This window comes from Musca autumnalis, unplaced genomic scaffold (assembly GCF_047663935.1).
Source record: "Musca autumnalis isolate F117 unplaced genomic scaffold, ASM4766393v1 scaffold_2, whole genome shotgun sequence".
NCBI lineage: Eukaryota > Metazoa > Arthropoda > Insecta > Diptera > Muscidae > Musca > Musca autumnalis.
Window position 1 is genome coordinate 203,951,622 of NW_027411755.1, and position 23,266 is coordinate 203,974,887.

At 27.1% G+C, this 23,266-nt stretch overlaps 2 protein-coding genes across 3 annotated transcripts in view; one reads left to right on the forward strand and one right to left on the reverse strand.

The window, feature by feature from the left end:
- The window catches only part of l(2)05287 (WD repeat-containing protein l(2)05287), a 55,863-nt gene extending 47,976 nt beyond the window's left edge, over positions 1-7,887 (forward strand). For both annotated transcript variants that reach the window (XM_073970642.1, XM_073970643.1), the window contains one exon: positions 7,085-7,887. In XM_073970642.1, the coding sequence (XP_073826743.1) occupies positions 7,085-7,261 (177 nt within the window). In that variant the 3' untranslated portion in view covers positions 7,262-7,887. The remainder of the gene's footprint in view (positions 1-7,084) is intronic.
- A 3-nt stretch (positions 7,888-7,890) lies between these two features.
- Positions 7,891-23,266, reverse strand: part of LOC141395156 (uncharacterized) — a 57,814-nt gene continuing 42,438 nt past the window's right edge. Inside the window, exons 2-3 of the mRNA XM_073970644.1 lie at positions 11,126-11,342; positions 7,891-8,053 (exon numbers count right to left, since the gene is read on the reverse strand). Of these exons, the coding sequence (XP_073826745.1) occupies positions 7,961-8,053; positions 11,126-11,342 (310 nt within the window). The 3' untranslated portion in view covers positions 7,891-7,960. The remainder of the gene's footprint in view (positions 8,054-11,125; positions 11,343-23,266) is intronic.

The following is a 23,266-nucleotide window of genomic DNA, read 5'->3' on the forward strand; positions in this document are numbered from 1 at the left end:
TCATCCCCTCGAGAGTTATCGTGCGCTCCAGCCAGCCAGACAGACAGACAGACAGACGGACGGACGGACATTGCTCAATCGACTCCAAATTGTCTGAAACACATTTCGTCCAAACATACTTGAGGTCTAAAACCATTATTTCGATGAGGCACATTTTGCCCGTATGAAAGTGTATATACCCTTCATAGCCTAAAGGCTGAGGGTATAATAAAGTCGTGTTTTACACTTTACAATTTCTCGTATGAGGTATGGTCCCCTCTTTGCTCATATTGGTATATTTTTCACACAGGGATACATTTTTGTATCATGGTATCAAGCGTAGTTTTTGTTAAAAAAGTGTCTAATGTAAAAAAATAAATAATTTTATGATTTTCAAATAACTTTAGATTTATTAACTCCATAATATCTCATGCGACCAATCGTAAACGTGTAAAACACGACAAACTCTGTTGCAAAAACAGTTGCAACTTTTGGTACTTTTTGAGTAGAGTTGGATTTTTTTTGCACAAATACCGAATACAACACTGTATTTTTGGTGGATTTGTGCCGGATTTAAAATAAACCCTGTCGTGAGAGGATTTAATTTTTGTATGGCAAATCTGGTTAGATTTGACCAGATTAAGCAATAAATCCTCATAAAGTGGGTTAACCCGGCAAAAAACTGTAGTGTAACCGCACTATTATATCCTCTGAGTATTCAAGGTCCAAATTTAAAGAAAATTGGACAATATAGATTTGTTCTTCTTTTAAAATACACTAAGTCGAGAGGTACCGTTATATGGGGATATACGAAAACGTGGATTTTCATGACCATTTTGAATGCCGAAAGTTTAACGGACCTATTCGGGTTCTGGGCGAAACAGCTAAAGCTAGAACCTTGCATTGTAAATGTGCGGGATTGTTGTTGTGAAGGGGTGAAATAAAGTTAAGTGTTTGGAAATTCGTACTGGAAGGGTTAAAACTAGGAGTCAAATCTAAAATTTGCAATATGATACGTAGTTTGGGAAATTCGATATAAAAAATATGGTAGTTGTGTAGGGATGCGTTACGGCATTTTTATTTTTTTTTGTTTTGTAAATTCTGTCTACAATCGAAAAAATATTGGTAACAAAATAGGTCTTAGTACAACAGAATCTCCAGTATTCACCATTCCCGTATTAAATATTGTTTATATATATTTTTTCCTTTCCGCATACGAAGTAGCGGGCATTTGCTAGTATTTTATATTTTATATTTTATATTTTATATTTTATATTTTATATTTTATATTTTATATTTTATATTTTATATTTTATATTTTATATTTTATATTTTATATTTTATATTTTATATTTTATATTTTATATTTTATATTTTATATTTTATATTTTATATTTTATATTTTATATTTTATATTTTATATTTTATATTTTATATTTTATATTTTATATTTTATATTTTATATTTTATATTTTTATTTTATATTTTATATTTTATATTTTATATTTTATATTTTATATTTTATATTTTATATTTTATATTTTATATTTTATATTTTATATTTTATATTTTATATTTTATATTTTATATTTTATATTTTATATTTTATATTTTATATTTTATATTTTATATTTTATATTTTATATTTTATATTTTATATTTTATATTTTATATTTTATATTTTATATTTTATATTTTATATTTTATATTTTATATTTTATATTTTATATTTTATATTTTATATTTTATATTTTATATTTTATATTTTATATTTTATATTTTATATTTTATATTTTATATTTTATATTTTATATTTTATATTTTATATTTTATATTTTATATTTTATATTTTATATTTTATATTTTATATTTTATATTTTATATTTTATATTTTATATTTTATATTTTATATTTTATATTTTATATTTTATATTTTATATTTTATATTTTATATTTTATATTTTATTTTATATTTTATATTTTATATTTTATATTTTATATTTTATATTTTATATTTTATATTTTATATTTTATATTTTATATTTTATATTTTATATTTTATATTTTATATTTTATATTTTATATTTTATATTTTATATTTTATATTTTATATTTTATATTTTATATTTTATATTTTATATTTTATATTTTATATTTTATATTTTATATTTTATATTTTATATTTTATATTTTATATTTTATATTTTATATTTTATATTTTATATTTATATTTTATATTTTATATTTTATATTTTATATTTTATATTTTATATTTTATATTTTATATTTTATATTTTATATTTTATATTTTATATTTTATATTTTATATTTTATATTTTATATTTTATATTTTATATTTTATATTTTATATTTTATATTTTATATTTTATATTTTATATTTTATATTTTATATTTTATATTTTATATTTTATATTTTATATTTTATATTTTATATTTTATATTTTATATTTTATATTTTATATTTTATATTTTATATTTTATATTTTATATTTTATATTTTATATTTTATATTTTATATTTTATATTTTATATTTTATATTTTATATTTTATATTTTATATTTTATATTTTATTTAATTTTATATTTTATATTTTATATTTTATATTTTATATTTTATATTTTATATTTTATATTTTATATTTTATATTTTATATTTTATATTTTATATTTTATATTTTATATTTTATATTTTATATTTTATATTTTATATTTTATATTTTATATTTTATATTTTATATTTTATATTTTATATTTTATATTTTATATTTATATTTTATATTTTATATTTTATATTTTATATTTTATATTTTATATTTTATATTTTATATTTTATATTTTATATTTTATATTTTATATTTTATATTTTATATTTTATATTTTATATTTTATATTTTATATTTTATATTTTATATTTTATATTTTATATTTTATATTTTATATTTTATATTTTATATTTTATATTTTATATTTTATATTTTATATTTTTATATTTTATATTTTATATTTTATATTTTATATTTTATATTTTATATTTTATATTTTATATTTTATATTTTATATTTTATATTTTATATTTTATATTTTATATTTTATATTTTATATTTTATATTTTATATTTTATATTTTATATTTTATATTTTATATTTTATATTTTATATTTTATATTTTATATTTTATATTTTATATTTATATTTTATATTTTATATTTTATATTTTATATTTTATATTTTATATTTTATATTTTTATTTTATATTTTATATTTTATATTTTATATTTTATATTTTATATTTTATATTTTATATTTTATATTTTATATTTTATATTTTATCTTTTATATTTTATATTTTATATTTTATATTTTATATTTTATATTTTATATTTTATATTTTATATTTTATATTTTATATTTTATATTTTATATTTTATATTTTATATTTTATATTTTATATTTTATATTTTATATTTTATATTTTATATTTTATATTTTATATTTTATATTTTATATTTTATATTTTATATTTTATATTTTATATTTTATATTTTATATTTTATATTTTATATTTATATTTTATATTTTATATTTTATTATTTTATATTTTATATTTTATATTTTATATTTTATATTTTATATTTTATATTTTATATTTTATATTTTATATTTTATATTTTATATTTTATATTTTATATTTTATATTTTATATTTTATATTTTATATTTTATATTTTATATTTTATATTTTATATTTTATATTTTATATTTTATATTTTATATTTTATATTTTATATTTTATATTTTATATTTTATATTTATATTTTATATTTTATATTTTATATTTTATATTTTATATTTTATATTTTATATTTTATATTTTATATTTTATATTTATATTTTATATTTTATATTTTATATTTTATATTTTATATTTTATATTTTATATTTTATATTTTATATATATTATATTTTATATTTTATATTTTATATTTTATATTTTATATTTTATATTTTATATTTTATATTTTATATTTTATATTTTATATTTTATATTTTATATTTTATATTTTATATTTTATATTTTATATTTTATATTTTATATTTTATATTTTATATTTTATATTTATATTTTATATTTTATATTTTATATTTTATATTTTATATTTTATATTTTATATTTTATATTTTATATTTTATATTTTATATTTTATATTTTATATTTTATATTTTATATTTTATATTTTATATTTTATATTTTATATTTTATATTTTATATTTTATATTTTATATTTTATATTTTATATTTTATATTTTATATTTTATATTTTATATTTTATATTTTATATTTTATATTTTATATTTTATATTTTATATTTTATATTTTATATTTTATATTTTATATTTTATATTTTATATTTATATTTTATATTTTATATTTTATATTTTATATTTTATATTTTATATTTTATATTTTATATTTTATATTTTATATTTTATATTTTATATTTTATATTTTATATTTTATATTTTATATTTTATATTTTATATTTATATTTTATATTTTATATTTTTATATTTTATATTTTATATTTTATATTTTATATTTTATATTTTATATTTTATATTTTATATTTTATATTTTATATTTTATATTTTATATTTTATATTTTATATTTTATATTTTATATTTTATATTTTATATTTTATATTTTATATTTTATATTTTATATTTTATATTTTATATTTTATATTTTATATTTTATATTTTATATTTTATATTTTATATTTTATATTTTATATTTTATATTTTATATTTTATATTTTATATTTTATATTTTATATTTTATATTTTATTTTATGTTTTATATTTTATATTTTATATTTTATATTTTATATTTTATATTTTATATTTTATATTTTATATTTTATATTTTATATTTTATATTTTATATTTTATATTTTATATTTTATATTTTATATTTTATATTTTATATTTTATATTTTATATTTTATATTTTATATTTTATATTTTATATTTTATATTTTATATTTTATATTTTATATTTTATATTTTATATTTTATATTTTATATTTTATATTTATATTTTATATTTTATATTTTATATTTTATATTTTATATTTTATATTTTATATTTTATATTTTATATTTTATATTTTATATTTTATATTTTATATTTTATATTTTATATTTTATATTTTATATTTTATATTTTATATTTTATATTTTATATTTTATATTTTATATTTTATATTTTATATTTTATATTTTATATTTATATTTTATATTTTATATTTTATATTTTATATTTTATATTTTATATTTTATATTTTATATTTTATATTTTATATTTTATATTTTATATTTTATATTTTATATTTTATATTTTATATTTTATATTTTATATTTTATATTTTATATTTTATATTTTATATTTTATATTTTATATTTTATATTTTATATTTTATATTTTATATTTTATATTTTATATTTTATATTTTATATTTTATATTTTATATTTTATATTTTATATTTTATATTTTATATTTTAATATTTTATATTTTATATTTTATATTTTATATTTTATATTTTATATTTTATATTTTATATTTTATATTTTATTTTTTATATTTTATATTTTATATTTTATATTTTATATTTTATATTTTATATTTTATATTTTATATTTTTTATTTATATTTTATATTTTATATTTTATATTTTATATTTTATATTTTATATTTTATATTTTATATTTTATATTTTATATTTTATATTTTATATTTTATATTTTATATTTTATATTTTATATTTTATATTTTATATTTTATATTTTATATTTTATATTTTATATTTTATATTTTATATTTTATATTTTATATTTTATATTTTATATTTTATATTTTATATTTTATATTTTATATTTTATATTTTATATTTTATATTTTATATTTTATATTTTATATTTTATATTTTATATTTTATATTTTATATTTTATATTTTATATTTTATATTTTATATTTTATATTTTATATTTTATATTTTATATTTTATATTTTATATTTTATATTTTATATTTTATATTTTATATTTATATTTTATATTTTATATTTTATATTTTATATTTTATATTTTATATTTTATATTTTATATTTTATATTTTATATTTTATATTTTATATTTTATATTTTATATTTTATATTTTATATTTTATATTTTATATTTTATATTTTATATTTTATATTTTATATTTTATATTTTATATTTTATATTTTATATTTTATATTTTATATTTTATATTTTATATTTTATATTTTATATTTTATATTTTATATTTTATATTTTATATTTTATATTTTATATTTTATATTTTATATTTTATATTTTATATTTTATATTTTATTTATATTTTATATTTTATATTTATATATTTTATATATTTTATATTTTATATTTTATATTTTATATTTTATATTTTATATTTTATATTTTATATTTTATATTTTATATTTTATATTTTATATTTATATTTTATATATTATATTTTATATTTTATATTTTATATTTTATATTTTATATTTTATATTTTATATTTTATATTTTATATTTTATATTTTATATTTTATATTTTATATTTTATATTTTATATTTTATATTTTATATTTTATATTTTATATTTTATATTTTATATTTTATATTTTATATTTTATATTTTATATTTTCTTATATTTTATATTTTTTATATGTTATATTATTTTTTTACATTTCTTGATATTTTAAGTGGACAATAGAATACATTGACCAGTGGTAAATCGAACATCGACTAGTGGTAACATGAGCATTGATCAATGAATAATTAAAGATTATGCAAGGGAACATTCGGCATAATGGACTATTCGAAATTGGTCAATGGTAAATTAAGGAGTGGTCAATGAAAGACAAGTATGCTCAATGCGAAATTTACCATGTAAAATAGTTAATTGTTTATAGTTTTCTTTCAATTAAAATAAAATTTAATTTTCGATCTATAAAAATAATAAATTTTCGTATTTCTTTTTTTTTTAATTACAGCTCATTAATATGTCCACACACACAATGCCACCAATGAGTTTGATGTGTGAAGAATTTGTAAAATCAATGGTTAGACCTGTAGGCAGCACCACCACTGGCGGCAAGGTTAGTAGCAACGATGACACTAACGGCGACATAAATGATGATGGATGCCTTGACGACACGATTAAATGGTGATGCTTTTACAAATGGTTTTGGCAGTACCCACTCAGATGACGACGATGATCGTGATGCAGATGGTGATATAAAAATGACAATGGCAAATCACCTGCAAAGAAGAATGCAAGTAATTTACGTAAAAATCTACTGCGGAAAACCGAAGAACTTAAAAGGAATAAAAAGAGCAAAGGTGGCGGCAGCGCCATTGACGAGTCTCTATTACCCGCCAATGATGATTTGGAATCGAAGTTAAGATTTATTGCAAAACAAGTTATACCCATAGAATTTTAGAGAACATAACCCTCCCATCCCAGAACTTTGTTTAGATTTGAAATGAAACAACATTTTTTTTTAAATTGTCTTAAATGCTATGACTCTATATTGTTTCCAGTAAAGTTTTTTTTATTCACAATTGATTTTTTTATTCAAATAAGTGTCACCTAGAATTATTTAAATTGTTTTTATTTTATTGCAATACAAAATACAAACAATGTATAGTTTATGCTGAAGTTGAATGTTAAATGCATGAATCCAAAAAATGTATGGAATATAAAACAAATAACAAAAAAATTAAAAACAAAACAATTTCTTCTTTTTTCCTAAATAAATGCTATTTTTAAAACATACAAAAATTATTCACAAAATTAACAATGTTTTCTTTTTAATATCTAATGGCTTTTATTCTCGTTGGTTTGTTGTGGAGGGAGCATCGGGGATTTAGAAGAATTTTCTTCTTTCTATGAGACCAGCATGACTTAAAACATTGTAGATTTCTCTTCGGGAGATTTTCTCAGCTTGTCTATCGAGAACCTGCAATAAAAAGGGGGAAAATAAATACAATAAGTTGCACTGATTATGATTTGCAAGTTGTAGCAATAGTGGCGAAAATTCCTAAAAATCCACGCCTATAGATTGCGGCTAAAAATATAAATATTCTTAAAAATCCACGCCTATAGATTGCGGCTAAAAATATAAATATTCTTAAAAATCCACGCCTATAGATTGCGGCTAAAAATATAAATATTCTTAAAAATCCACGCCTATAGATTGCGGCTAAAAATATAAATATTCTTAAAAATCCACGCCTATAGATTGCGGTTAAAAAATAAATATTCTTTAAAATTCACGCCTATAGATTGTGGTTAAAAACATAAATATTCTTAAAAATCCACGCCTATAGATTGTGGCTAAAAACATAAATATTCTTAAAAATCCACGCCTATAGATTGTGGCTAAAAACATAAATATTCTTAAAAATCCACGCCTATAGATTGTGGCTAAAAACATAAATATTCTTAAAAAATCCACGCCTATAGATTGTGGTTAAACAAATATTCTTAAAAAATCCACGCCTATAGATTGTGGTTAAAAAAATATTCTTAAAAAATCCACGCCTATAGATTGTGGTTTAAAAAAATATTCTTAAAAAATCCACGCCTATAGATTGTGGTTAAAAAAATATTCTTAAAAATCCACGATTGTGGTTAAAAAAATATTCTTAAAAAATCCACGATTGTGGTTAAAAAAATATTCTTAAAAAATCCACGATTGTGGTTAAAAAAATATTCTTAAAAAATCCACGATTGTGGTTAAAAAAATATTCTTAAAAAATCCACGCTTATAGATTGTGGTTAAAAAAATATTCTTAAAAAATCCACGCTTATAGATTGTGGTTAAAAAAATATTCTTAAAAAATCCACGCCTATAGATTGTGGTTAAAAAAATATTCTTAAAAAATCCACGCCTATAGATTGTGGTTAAAAAAATATTCTTAAAAAATCCACGCCTACAGATTGTGGTTAAAAAATATTCTTAAAAAGTCCACGCCTATAGATTGTGGTTAAAAAATATTCTTAAAAAATCCACGCCTATAGATTGTGGTTTAAAAAATATTCTTAAAAAATCCACGCCTATAGATTGTGGTTTAAAAAATATTCTTAAAAAATCCACGCCTATAGATTGTGGTTTAAAAAATATTCTTAAAAAATCCACGCCTATAGATTGTGGTTTAAAAAATATTCTTAAAAAATCCACGCCTATAGATTGTGGTTTAAAATATTCTTAAAAAATCCACGCCTATAGATTGTGGTTTAAAAAATATTCTTAAAAAATCCACGCCTATAAATTGTGGTTTAAAAAATATTCTTAAAAAATCCACACCTATAGATTGTGGTTTAAAAAATATTCTTAAAAAATCCACGCCTATAGATTGTGGTTTAAAAAATATTCTTAAAAAATCCACGCCTATAGATTGTGGTTTAAAAAATATTCTTAAAAAATCCACGCCTATAGATTGTGGTTTAAAAAATATTCTTAAAAAATCCACGCCTATAGATTGTGGTTTAAAAAATATTCTTAAAAAATCCACACCTATAGATTGTGGTTTAAAAAATATTCTTAAAAAATCCACGCCTATAGATTGTGGTTTAAAAAATATTCTTAAAAAATCCACGCCTATAGATTGTGGTTTAAAAAATATTCTTAAAAATCCACGCCTATAGATTGTGGTTTAAAAAATATTCTTAAAAAATCCACGCCTATAGATTGTGGTTTAAAAAATATTCTTAAAAAATCCACGCCTATAGATTGTGGTTTAAAAAATATTCTTAAAAAATCCACGCCTACAGATTGTGGTTTAAAAAATATTCTTAAAAAATCCACGCCTATAGATTGTGGTTTAAAAAATATTCTTAAAAAATCCACGCCTATAGATTGTGTTAAAAAAAATATTCTTAAAAAATCCACGGCTATAGATTGTGGTTTAAAAAATATTCTTAAAAAATCCACGCCTATAGATTGTGGTTTAAAAAATATTCTTAAAAAATCCACGCCTATAGATTGTGGTTTAAAAAATATTCTTAAAAAATCCACGCCTATAGATTGTAGTTTAAAAAATATTCTTAAAAAATCCACTGCTATAGATTGTGGTTTAAAAAATATTCTTAAAAAATCCACGCCTATAGATTGTGGTTTAAAAAATATTCTTAAAAAATCCACGCCTATAGATTGTGGTTTAAAAAATATTCTTAAAAATCCACGCCTATAGATTGTGGTTTAAAAAATATTCTTAAAAAATCCACGCCTATAGATTGTGGTTTAAAAAATATTCTTAAAAAGCCACGCTTATAGATAGTGTTTAAAAATATTCTTGAAAAATCTACGCCTATAGATAGTGTTCGAAAAAATATTTTTAAAAAATCCACGCCTATAGATAGTGTTAAAAAATATTGTTAAAAAATCCACGCCTATAGATAGTGTTCGAAAAAATATTCTTAAAAAATCCACGCCTATAGATAGTGTTAAAAAGTATTGTTAAAAAATCCACGCTTGTAGATAGTTTCGAAAAAATATTCTTAAATACTCCACGCCTGAGGATAGAGTTCGAAAAAATATTCTTAAATAATCCACGCTTATAGATAGTGTTCGAAAAAATATTCTTAAATACTCCACGCTTATAGATAGTGTTCGAAAAAATATTCTTAAATAATCCACGCCTGTAGATAGTGTTCGAAAAAATATTCTTAAATAATCCACGCTTATAGATAGTGTTCGAAAAAATATTCTTAAAAATCCACGCCTATAGACAGTGGTTAAAAATATTTAAAAAAAATCCACGCCTATAGATTGTGGTTAAAAATATTTTAAAAAAATTCACGCCTATAGATTGTGGTTAAAAAATATTCTTAAAAAATCCACGCCTATATATGGTGTTTAAAAAAAATATTGTTAAATAATCCACGCCTATAGATTGTGGTTAAAAATATTCTTAAAACATCTACGCCTATGATAGTCGTTGAAAAAAATATTCATAAAAAATCCACTCCCTTGATTTACTTCCACAAAGAATACAAAAATATCTTTATAGACATGCCGATACATTACCGGTACTTCTCCGGGTCCAAACCACGATGATTTGGCCAATGCATTTCGCACTCTTGGTGTCTTATAGAAGGGATTTCTTAATTCTCCGGGCAGAGTTTGTTCCCAGGCATCATTTTCTATGACAGCAATGTGTTGATAGCGATTCAGTTGTGGTCTACCCATCACCAAGACTAGGGCAAAGATAACAAGCAACAAGAGCTGGGAGCATAGTTGGGACCTAAAAGGAAATAAAAGTACAAATTTTATTAAACATTATATATATAGACGAAGAGGCGGTATGAAGTGTATTGTTATTTATTTAACTTTCTTCATCGAAATAGATTGGTCATTGGTAAAACACTTAACAATGGTCAATGGTGTATAAAATACCCCACAAATGGTTTAAATAAGGCCAATGACGTGTTTTGTTTGTAAAATATGACCAAAATCTTAACTCCATTTGAAATGAATTTTATTATCCAAATTCAGTCAACAAAATAAACAACAACTTTATTGCAAGCTGTATGGCTGACTGGCTGGTAGCCTGCCTGTCTTGTATCACTGTATCCAGGCATATTTTAACGCACTCTCAGTAATGGGGAAATCAATGTACGATTTAACAGTTCGGTAGTTTGATCGTATTGGCGATAAGAAATCCACATATTTTTCATAAATGTGGAAATTATCGATACAATCGGATAGTAGACATTTTTTTCTTTTTGAAATGCACATTTGATAAGCAAAATATGTGTTATAACATAATCGGGAAATTGTGTATGAAAACGAAAAGCAGGACTGCATCTTTCAATGTCATACGGATTGTTAGTTTACCGGTTTGCCTGATGAATATGAATAGATTATGGATTAAATACTGGAAGGTATGGATAGGTATATATTGTGGTTAAAAAAATATTCTTAAAAAATCCAAGCCTATATATTGTGTTTAAAAAATATTCTTAAAAAATCCAAGCCTATATATTGTGTTTAAAAAATATTCTTAAAAAATCCAAGCCTATAGATTGTGTTTAAAAAATATTCTTAAAAAAACCCACGCCTATAGATTGTGGTTAAAAAAGTATTCTTAAAAAATCCACTATATCTATACGATTGTGGTTAAAAAAATACTCTTAAAAGATCCACGCCTATATATTGTGGCTAAAAAATATTGTTAAAAAAATCCACTTCTATATATTGTGGTTAAAAAAATATTCTTAAAAAATCCACGCGTATAGATTGTGGTAAAAAAATATTCTTAAACAAATCCACCCCTATAGATTGTGGTTGACAAAATACTCTTAAAAAATCCACGTCTATAGATTGATGGTCTAGGCCGATGGTCTAGATCAGACGTGACCAAACTATTGGCAACTTATGACTGTGGGTTAGTGTGTTTTTATGCACGCACGCTACAAAACAAAAACAAATCAAAACATTATCTCTTTTTCGTACGCTCTTTCTATGCATTCGGGTCGTATGTGTGTAAATTGCCGAAAAACTTCGGTACCGCTGTGTCAAAGAAGAACACATTTGGTCTAGATTCGCCAAGTCATAATGGCTATCCATTAACTTGTTGTGGTCAATACATGCACACAGTGATTTCGCATCGCTTTTCACAGGAACTTCGTCTCGGTGTTCTACAGAGACTGCGGCTACCTGTTCCACAGGGACTTCGGCTTGTTGATACATCGGAACTTCTGTTTGTTGTTCCACAGAGACTTTGCTTAGCTGTACAAGTGGCCCTTCGGGTCACTGTTTCACGGCGATTTTGATTCGCTGTTCTGCATATAGAAAACAGTAGAGCATGGTAGAGACTAGATCACAGACTTACAGTACTAACTGTTTCCGATCATCTACACCCGAAATCCGAGTGAGTGTAAGTCCACAAAAGTTATTAAACAAATAATATAAGGACTGCTCGAAAAAAACCAAGAACCAATTTGGAAGTGCTCGGTTTGTCACATCCACGAAACTTAAACTTCGGTGAGATGCATTAGAAGTCGGGCGTGGATGCATCTCAAGGGTTGATGTGGACTTGTCCATGAGAGGGACTATGAAAGGGACTATATTGCTGCGAAAACTCAGCCCCCAGTGTGTCATCATCGTCATCAGAATACTGCTGTTGGGAGGATCTCCCGCAACATTTAACCCGAGTCGTTGCTGTTCCAGTCCTTGAAAATGCATAATTTTTGCGATTTAATTGCAGTGGACACCGAGGTAACATCGAGGAAATCGTGAACTTTATGAGTGGTCGCGGCGGGATACTAAGCTTAACATCAACTGCAGCTTACAGCGCTGTGATGTCTGACAACGTACTGAGGAAGGATCGCACCAGAAGTACAGGTGGGGGATTAGCTTTCCTATTGCACCAGCCTGTTCAATACAAATCTATGTACATATATGGCTTTAGCCTAGGTTATAGGCCAATTAGCCAATTTCTGGAATGACATAACCAGCTGGTCTTGGGTGACTTTAATGCTCATCATGAGCTGTCGAATTCGGTCCTCGCAAACGACCAGAGGGGTATAGTGCTGGCTGAGCAGATTGATAGCCCCACGTTTTGCACGCTCCATGAGGTCAGACCGTGCGGATAGTGTCACAATTCATTTCATTTGCCAGACATATCCATCGTGTCATCTGGCTCCAATGACCCATGCTTGGATTTTTCTGGGGTAATAGACAGGCGTGGAATTGCATAGTTAGAGTTGCTTAACGTATACATCCCGCCGATAAATAGCTGATACTCCAGGTTATAGGCCCAACATTAGCCCATTTCAGGAAGGTCATAACCATCTGGTCTTGGGTGACTTTGATGCTCATCATGAGCTGTAGCATTCGGTCCTGGCTGACCAGATTGATAGCTCCACGTTTTGCACGGTCCATAAGGTCGGACCGTGCGGAGAGTGGCACAATTCATTTCATTTGCCGGACATATTCATCGTGTCACCTGGCTCCAATGACTCATGCTTGGAATTTTTTGGGGGTAGTAGTCAGGTGTTGAACTGCCGAGGTAAAGTTGCTTAACGTATGCATCCCGCCGATAGATAGCTGTACTCCAGGTTATAGGCACAACATTAACCCGCTTTTGTAAGGGCATAACCGTCTGGTCTTATGGACATTAAGGCTTATAATGTGGCATTCGGTTCCTGGAAATGACCAGTGGGGTATAGCGCTGACTGAGCAGATTGATTGCTCTACGCTGTGCACGGCCAATGAGGACGCCCCTACCGGAATTAACGGAGAGAGCAATAGTTCGCCAGTCATATCCAATCGAGCCAACTTTTCTGACAAATGACATCTCCTAGCAACCCGTAGTTTGCCTTGGGTCAACTCATCTCTCCATCAGCGGACCGTCCGACTTCATCACATCTGAACTCCGCACTTTTATCAATCATGAGAAAGCTAATTAGCCTCGAGTGTTCACTAATCACCGCTTCACAGATTTGTCCAACTCTTCTGATGTTCTCCACTCACCATATACCTGCTGGTCGAATACCCGAAGTTAGACCAAATTTCCCAGTAGATACAAGGGAATTAGCAAATCAGCGTAATGAGCTTAGTCGTGCCAACTCCAGTGACCACAGAGTCAGAGAGCTGAAACTGAATGTTAACATTATGATCGGGAGCAATGGTTAAGTCACTCTCGAACCCTCGAAAGAAGATAGATATGACCTCATTACGTTTGGCGGCGTTACACTAACAGATTTGAAGAAATGCGCAAGTTATTTAATCGACAGTTTGTCGGCTACCTGCCAAGGAAGAACCACCAAAATTTACAATGGATTATGTTTTGAATGCCATCAGGAACGCCAAATCATTCAAAGCGTTGGACCCTGGTGGAATATCCATTCAACATTAAACAGCTGGATGAACCGGGAGTTGAGCATCTCACAAAAGTTCTCAACCTGCCCACATCGATCAAAAAATCTGGAAAATGGGCAGGGTGGTGCCGCTACTGAAACCAGGCAAGGATGTCTGAAAAGATCAATCATACAGACCGATTTCGCTTTTGTCACCCGTGGCAAAGACTCTCCTCCCAGGACGCTGTAGCATCAGAAATAGCTACCCGATCATCAGCATGCATTCCGTAAGCAGCACATCACGACAACAGTTATGCGCGCCATGACTACACATATTAGTCGAGGACTCATCCACAGCAAACCGTGCGATAGAACAGTCGATACTGTCAAGCACTTCACGCTGCGTTATATGTGCGGACGCCAGGCGTACGTGGAACTCAGGATCAAAAAATCCAAGCCAGGATCAAAAAATCCCAAGGTGGGGTGATATCTGCTAAACCTCTACCTTTCGTGTATTCGACCCGCTCTAGACGGCGTTGAAATCGTAACGTATGCGTCCGGTTGTACGATCTTGGCGCAAGGTACCTCCCCTGCTGTCATTTGTGAAAGTCTGAACTGCTATTTGACTGATCCTACCAAAATTGTCCACACGAGGAATACGCAAATATCCGCCACTACATCTGCTCCACTCTGTTCACAACATGGACTGCAGAGGTCAGCACTGAGTTGAATGTGATGATCAATGGTAGCAGAATTCCGACCCTCAACTGCCCCAAGATTCCAGTGGTCTTATAAACAGGTTGTCTTTCACACATGTTGTCTTTCACTATGTGTGATAAAGTGGGATGTAGGAACAAGTTCTTCAAGTGCCTAGCGGCAGCACTTGGGGTGCAGACAATGAAACCTTGTTGACCGCATATATATAACGCAATAGGTCGATCTGTGGTAAGCTATGCGGCGCCAGTGTGGTTCGCTACAATGCCGCCCTGAGAACTGCAGTCACATTCCTAGATCTTAGATTGAATTAAAACAAGTAAGAACGGCGTTACGTTCGTCCGGGCCGAACTTGTTATACCCTCCACCATAAAATAGTCTTAGTTAAAATGGAATAATTACTTTCCTTTCACAATTTTATGTGGGACAATTTTTCGACTTCGGATACCCCAAATGCCTTATTATCTAAAAAATATGTTCAGCCAGGTGTGGACCTATCTTTACAAATTTTGGTGGAAAAGTTTTATAACTGCAGGGAAACGGGTAGTTCCGTCAAACAGTGTAGCTAAGACCCTTAAATTACAGAAAATCGGGAGGTACCGTTATATGGGGTCTATACCAAAACATGGACCTATGTTGACGATTTTTGGTAGAGAAGTTTCGTGACCACTGAGAACCTCAAATGTCAAATTGGAAATTAGTTCGGTTACAAATTGTAGCTAAAATCTTCAAAATACCGAAAATCGGAAGGTACCGTAATATGGGGGCTATACCAATCCACGGACCTATGTTGACGATTTTTGGTGGAGTAGTTTCGTGACCACTGATAACCTCAAATGTCAAATTGGAGATAGTTCGGTTAAAAATTTTAGCTAAAATCTTCAAAATACCAAAAATCGGGAGGTACCATTGTATGGAGGCTATACCAATCCACGGACCTATGTTGACGATTTTTGGTGGAGAAGTTTCGTGACCACTGATACCCTTAAATGTAAAATTACAGCTAGTTCGGTTAAAAATTTTAGCTAAAATCTTCAAAATATCGAAAATCGGAAGTTACCGTTATATGGGGGCTATGCAAAACCATGGACCTATGTTGACGATTTTTTGGTGGAGAAGTTGCGTGAACACTGAGACCCTCAACGGTCAAATTATAGCTATATATAATTGTTCCACAAACATCCCATAAGGGACAAGGGAGACTTCTCTCATATCATTGAGTGCACCCCGATTCATATTAGCTCAATGATATGGGACCTACTGTTTATCGCCGAGTCCGAACGGCGTGTCTACGACACCACTGCGCGTGCAAGGCGGGTGTGCATACCATTGCACCACGGTGGCACCCAAACAAATTATAGCTAGTTCGGGTAAAAATTGTAGCTAAAATTCTCAAAATACCAAAAATCGGGAGGTACCATTATATGGAGGCGATACCAATCCACGGACCTATGTTGACGATTTGTGGTGGAGTAGTTTCGTGACCACTGAGAACCTCAAATGTCAAATTACAGCTACTTCGGATAAAAATCGTAGCTGAAATCCTCAGAATACCGAAACTCAGGAGTTATCGTTACATGGGGGTTATACCAAAAAATGGGCCTAAGCCCCTAATATTTGGAATGTATACCCTCCACCACGAGTTGTATTGAAGTAAAATGGTTTCCTTCGTTTATGAAGAAGGCTAAATACCAAATTTCAGCAAGTTCGCTAAAACAATGTGGCTAACCTTCAAAAATTCTATGGGATATATAGGAACCCGCGAACCTATACAGATAATTCTTTTCTGGAATATTTTATAAACACATGAATGACTAAATAACAAATTTCAGTCTTTCGGTAGGATATTGACGTCACAACCTTCAGAATTATGAAAATCGGGAGGTTCAGTTCTATGGGGGCTATATCGAAACGTGGTTCTATACCGACGAATTTCAGTCAGAAAGGCTCCAACAAAAACTAAATTCCAAATTTCAGCCATTTCGGTGGGTTGCTGTGGCCACAACCTTCAAAATACCGAAAATCGGGAGGTACAGTTCTATTGGGGCGTGAACCTATACCGAAAAATGTTGGGGACAAAGTTTTATGCCCCCAACGAAGACTAATTACCAAGTACCAGTGTAATAATGAGGCTAAAATCTTCAAAATACCGAAAATCGGGTGGTACCGTTCTATGGGGGCTATATGAAGGCGTGGAACTATACCCAAAAATTTTAGGTGGAAGGTTTTATATCCCCAACGAAGACTAAATACCAAATTTCAGTCATTTCGACGGATTATTGTGCCCACAAATGCCGAAAATTGGGAGATACCGCTCCATGGAGGCTATACGGGGGCATGGACCTATACCTAAACATTTCTGGGGGAATGTTTTATACTCCATCGAAGACTAAATACCAAATTTCAGCCATTTCGATGGATTATTGTGGCCACAACCTTTAAAATACCGAAAATAGGGAGGTACGGTTCTATCGGGGCTATATGAAGGCGTGGACCTATTACGACAAAATCTCACATGGAAAGTTCTATACCCCAAATGAAGTCTAAATACCAAATTTCAGCCATGTCGGTGCATTATTGTGACTACAACCTTCAAAATACCGAAAATCGGGAGGTACCGTTTTATGTGGGCTATATGAAGGCGTGGACCTATACCGAGAAATTTCTGGGGGAAAGTTGTATACCCCAACGAAATCTTAATACCAAATTTCAGCCATTTCGATGGATTATTGTGGCCACAACCTTCAAAATACCGAAAATCGGGAGGTACGGTTCTATGGGGTCGGTATGAAGGCGTGGACCTGTAAAGACAAATCTCATATGAAAGTTTTATACCCCAAATGAAGACTAACTACCAAATTTAATCCATTTCGGTGGAATATTGAGGCCATAATCATCAAAAAACCGGAAATCGGGAAGTACCGTTTTATGTGGGCTATATGAAGGAGTGGACCTATACCGACAAATTTCTGGGGGAAAGTTTTATACCCCCAACGAAGACTAAGTAGCAAATTTCAGCCATTTCGGTGTGATAAATAGGCTTAACCCTTCAAAATACCGAAAATCGGGTGGTACCTTTCTGTGGGGGCTATATCAAAACGTGGACTGATATAGCCCATTTGCAATACCAAACATCTTAGAAGTAATAGAAGGTTCTATAACAAATTACAAAGCTCTGTCTTAAAGATTGCGAGCTGCATCTTGATTTCAACAGACGGACGGACGGACTGACGAACAGACGGGCATGGTTATATCGACTTAGAATTTTACCCTGATCAAGAATATATATAGTTTATAGGGTCTCCGATTAATATTTCCATGTGTTACAAACGGAATGACAAATTTAATTATACATTAAATTTGTCCAAATGCCAATTTTGCCAATGCTAACCCTCCTAGTTCATCGACTAACATCTTGAATTTCCCATTCAAATGAGGTAGGAAATTTCCATTTTCCTACAAAAATTTACATACAATTTCCGTAAATGTTTTTTATTTTGTTTTTCTATACAAATAAATATTTTATTTCCATTGACATAACCACTCCCCGCTGTCCAATTGACGGACATATGGAGATGATGATGTTATAAATAAAGCCACCACCAACAGCATACAGCCGCAGACACACAAGTGCGTGCGTAAATATTTTTGTTAAATAATTAAAATTCATTGTATAATAAAACCGCATAATTGAAATTAAGATCGAGATCAAATGTGGTTTTGTCGTGCGACAACTTTTAAAAGGTAGTTCGATTTCATTTGCCAAGTTAGAAAGATGGTTAGGCGAACGACGAACGAACGGCCAGCTTCATAACTGCAAAGGGAAAAATGTTTGGTCAACATGCGGAAATGCAACGTTTTTTTTTAACTGCAAACAAAACTAAATCGGTAATTTTACTAAACGGACAACTTATTGTGTGGTGGTGCTGCTGCTTGTAGTTGAAATGGAAAACGAAAGTGCGTGTGCCCGGTTGGCGGCTACCTGGCTGATGGCCAACAAGAAATAAACGACCACTAAAACGCATGCCCAAATGACCATATCCAGAAAACGACTTCTCGTATTACAAAGCCAAAGTACGAAACGATCCAAGAGACTAGTTGAGATGGCTGAAGAAGAAAAAATTGCCGCTTACAAATAAATCCTCCATTTGAAAGTGTGTACAACTCCCTAACGTAAATGATTTGAAGGAAAGATAACCAACGCCTGGCATTTCATGGCGAAACAAGAAATGTCACAGCACACCACTCAGATATCTTTACATCTTCGAGTATTTGAGGCAAGAGCCAGAAAAGTGTGGAATAAATGCTGGAACTTGGTCAAAACTAGTACAACCACCAGGCAGCCGGCCAGCCAGCCAGCCAGCCATCCAGCCATGACTTATGAATTAGAGTAAATACCAACAACTAGTAAATGTCTCGGTGGACAGTTGTGTTTTTAGGTGCCTCTGCGTTGTTGCGCTTGGGTGATTACCGGTCCCATTTGGTATGTCATTCTACTGGGCAGGTTGCATGCTGATGTCGCATTAAATTAAATTATTTACATAATTTTGTATTACTTTATTATTATTGTTATTAAATGAGGAATTAAGTTGCCAGAGGGGGAGGGTTGCAATTAACAATAAGTACAAATGATTCAAAACAGTAGCAAGTGAAAGGTCTGGAAATAAAATATGGAAAACTGATAAGGTTTGTAAGTTAGGCAGGAATACAATAGCCGAGTTATCTTTTCTAAAAAAATCCACGCCTATAGATTGTGGTTAAAAAAATATTCTTAAAAAATCCACGCCTATAGATTGTGGTTAAAAAAATATTCTTAAAAAATCCACGCCTATAGATTGTGGTTAAAAAAATATTCTTAAAAAATCCACGCCTATAGATTGTGGTTAAAAAAATATTCTTAAAAAAATCCACGCCTATAGATTGTGGTTAAAAAAATATTCTTAACAAATCCACGCCTATAGATTGTGGTTAAAAAAATATTCTTAAAAAATCCACACCTATAGATTGTGGTTAAAAAAATATTCTTAAAAAATCCACGCCTATAGATTGTGGTTAAAAAAATATTCTTAAAAAATCCACGCCTATAGATTGTGGTTAAAAAAATATTCTTAAAAAATCCACGCCTATAGATTGTGGTTAAAAAATATTCTTAAAAAATCCACGCCTATAGATTGTGGTTAAAAAAATATTCTTAAAAATCCACACCTATGGATTGTGGTTAAAAAAATATTCTTTAAAAAACCACGCCTATAGATTGTGGTTAAACACGTTTTCTTAAAAATCCACGCCTATAGATTGTGGTTAAAAAAATATTCTTAAAAAATCCACGCCTATAGATTGTGGTTAAAAAAATATTCTTAAAAAAACCACGCCTATAGATTGTGGTTAAAAAAATATTCTTAAAAAATCCACGCCTATAGATTGTGGTTAAAAAAATATTCTTAAAAAATCCACGCCTATAGATTGTGGTTAAAAAAAATATTCTTAAAAAATCCACGCCTATAGATTGTGATTAAAAAATATTCTTAAAAAATCCAGGCCTATATTGTTGTTAAAAAAATATTCTTAAAAAATCCACGCCTATAGATTGTGGTTAAAAAAATATTCTTAAAAGATCTAGGTTTATATATAGTGACGAAAAAATATTTGTAAAAAATCCGCGCCTAAAAACTCCCTGTAATGCACAAATAAACTGTACAAAATAATGTTCCAGAATCGCATTTCCGAAACCACAATGATTTCCAATCCAGATATGCAAAATTTTTTTTGTACAACAAAATTTTTTAACTTCTCCTCTCATATCGGAATTTATAATTAACCCATTGTTACGCCTTGTTTAAATTTTTCATGGTAATCTGCATCTTGACCCCAGATGTGATTAGGTTGGAGGTGGACTTCAACCATTTCTTGTAGCCAAACTGACTTAAACAGCATGAACAAGCTAATCCAATAGACGGACGGAAAACCGAATCAACAATGCTGACTGGGTGTTATTATTTATGACAGAGATATTATGTTGTTATTATTGTTGGTGTTGTTCATTCATTCATTGAAAATTTGCTTTGTAGTAATTTTGGATTTTTCTTGAAGCAAAAATATAAAATTCAACCACCCACAACGTAACGTTGTATACTGTCGTTTTTTGATACACCTGCAATTCTTATTGTCCTCTTTCGCCATTTGGATTTTTTTTGGTGTTTCTTTTGCGATGTTGTAATATTTTTTTATGGAAGATTCAAGAAAAAATCGTGTGATTATAAAAGATATGTCAGTATTGAAAACCAATTACAGAATGCTGTGTGGGTTGGTTGAAATAGACATGTGAAATACCCTACACAACTAGTGCAACGAAATCCAAGTATTTTTATTTTTTAAGCTGGGAAATATGAATTTCCCCGGAAAATGTATATATCGTTGTGATTAGGGTCCCAAGGACTACCTATGGTAAAAATTTCAGCCTGATCCTAGAGGTGCCACTAAACGGGACTTAAGCCATTGACTACATCCACATCCCAATACATACAAATGTAAATGTGATGGTATTCGGTGTTATAAATTGAACAATTAATCATGGTTGGCAAATTCGTTCTATTATTCAAATGGTTAATTTATTAATGCCACACCAAGAAATGTTAAATTGATTTTTTTAAATAATATTGTTGCTATTTTGCTGTAATCTTTATTGGAATGCATTTTGACTACACTTGCTGCTGTTGCTGTTGGTTTTCAAACCAATCTATGAAGATCTAACTTAATGGATGTTGATAAATTTCGGAACAGTTGTTTCGTGATTTTTATCAAATGAAAAGATTGATGTTCCATGTGGCAACTAAATTGTAAATTAATTTGTCTTTGGTTACATCATGGCAACAGGATTGTCTATAACATAAATTCAAAGAAGGCAATGGAAAATTTGTCATTCATACCTAATACCGCGGTATTGCCATAAATAATATTTTTGAGATAACAAGAAAAATACAAATTAAAATACAGAAAACTGAGGGCGGTTTTTTTCTATAGAAAAAATTTCCTCAGTTTACTGAGGATGGTTTTTCGTATAGAAAAAATTTCCTCAGTTTACTGAGGATGGTTTTTTCGTATAGAAAAAATTTCCTCAGTTTACTGAGGATGGTTTTTTCGTATAGAAAAAATTTCCTCAGTTTACTGAGGATGGTTTTTTCGTATAGAAAAAATTTCCTCAGTTTACTGAGGATGGTTTTTTCGTATAGAAAAAATTTCCTCAGTTTACTGAGGATGGTTTTTTCGTATAGAAAAAATTTCCTCAGTTTACTGAGGATGGTTTTTTCGTATAGAAAAAATTTCCTCAGTTTACTGAGGATGGTTTTTTCGTATAGAAAAAATTTCCTCAGTTTACTGAGGATGGTTTTTTCGTATAGAAAAAATTTCCTCAGTTTACTGAGGATGGTTTTTCTGTATAGAAAAAATTTCCTCAGTTTACTGAGGATGGTTTTTTCGTATAGAAAAAATTTCCTCAGTTTACTGAGGATGGTTTTTTCGTATAGAAAAAATTTCCTCAGTTTACTGAGGATGGTTTTTTCGTATAGAAAAAATTTCCTCAGTTTACTGAGGATGGTTTTTTCGTATAGAAAAAATTTCCTCAGTTTACTGAGGATGGTTTTTTCGTATAGAA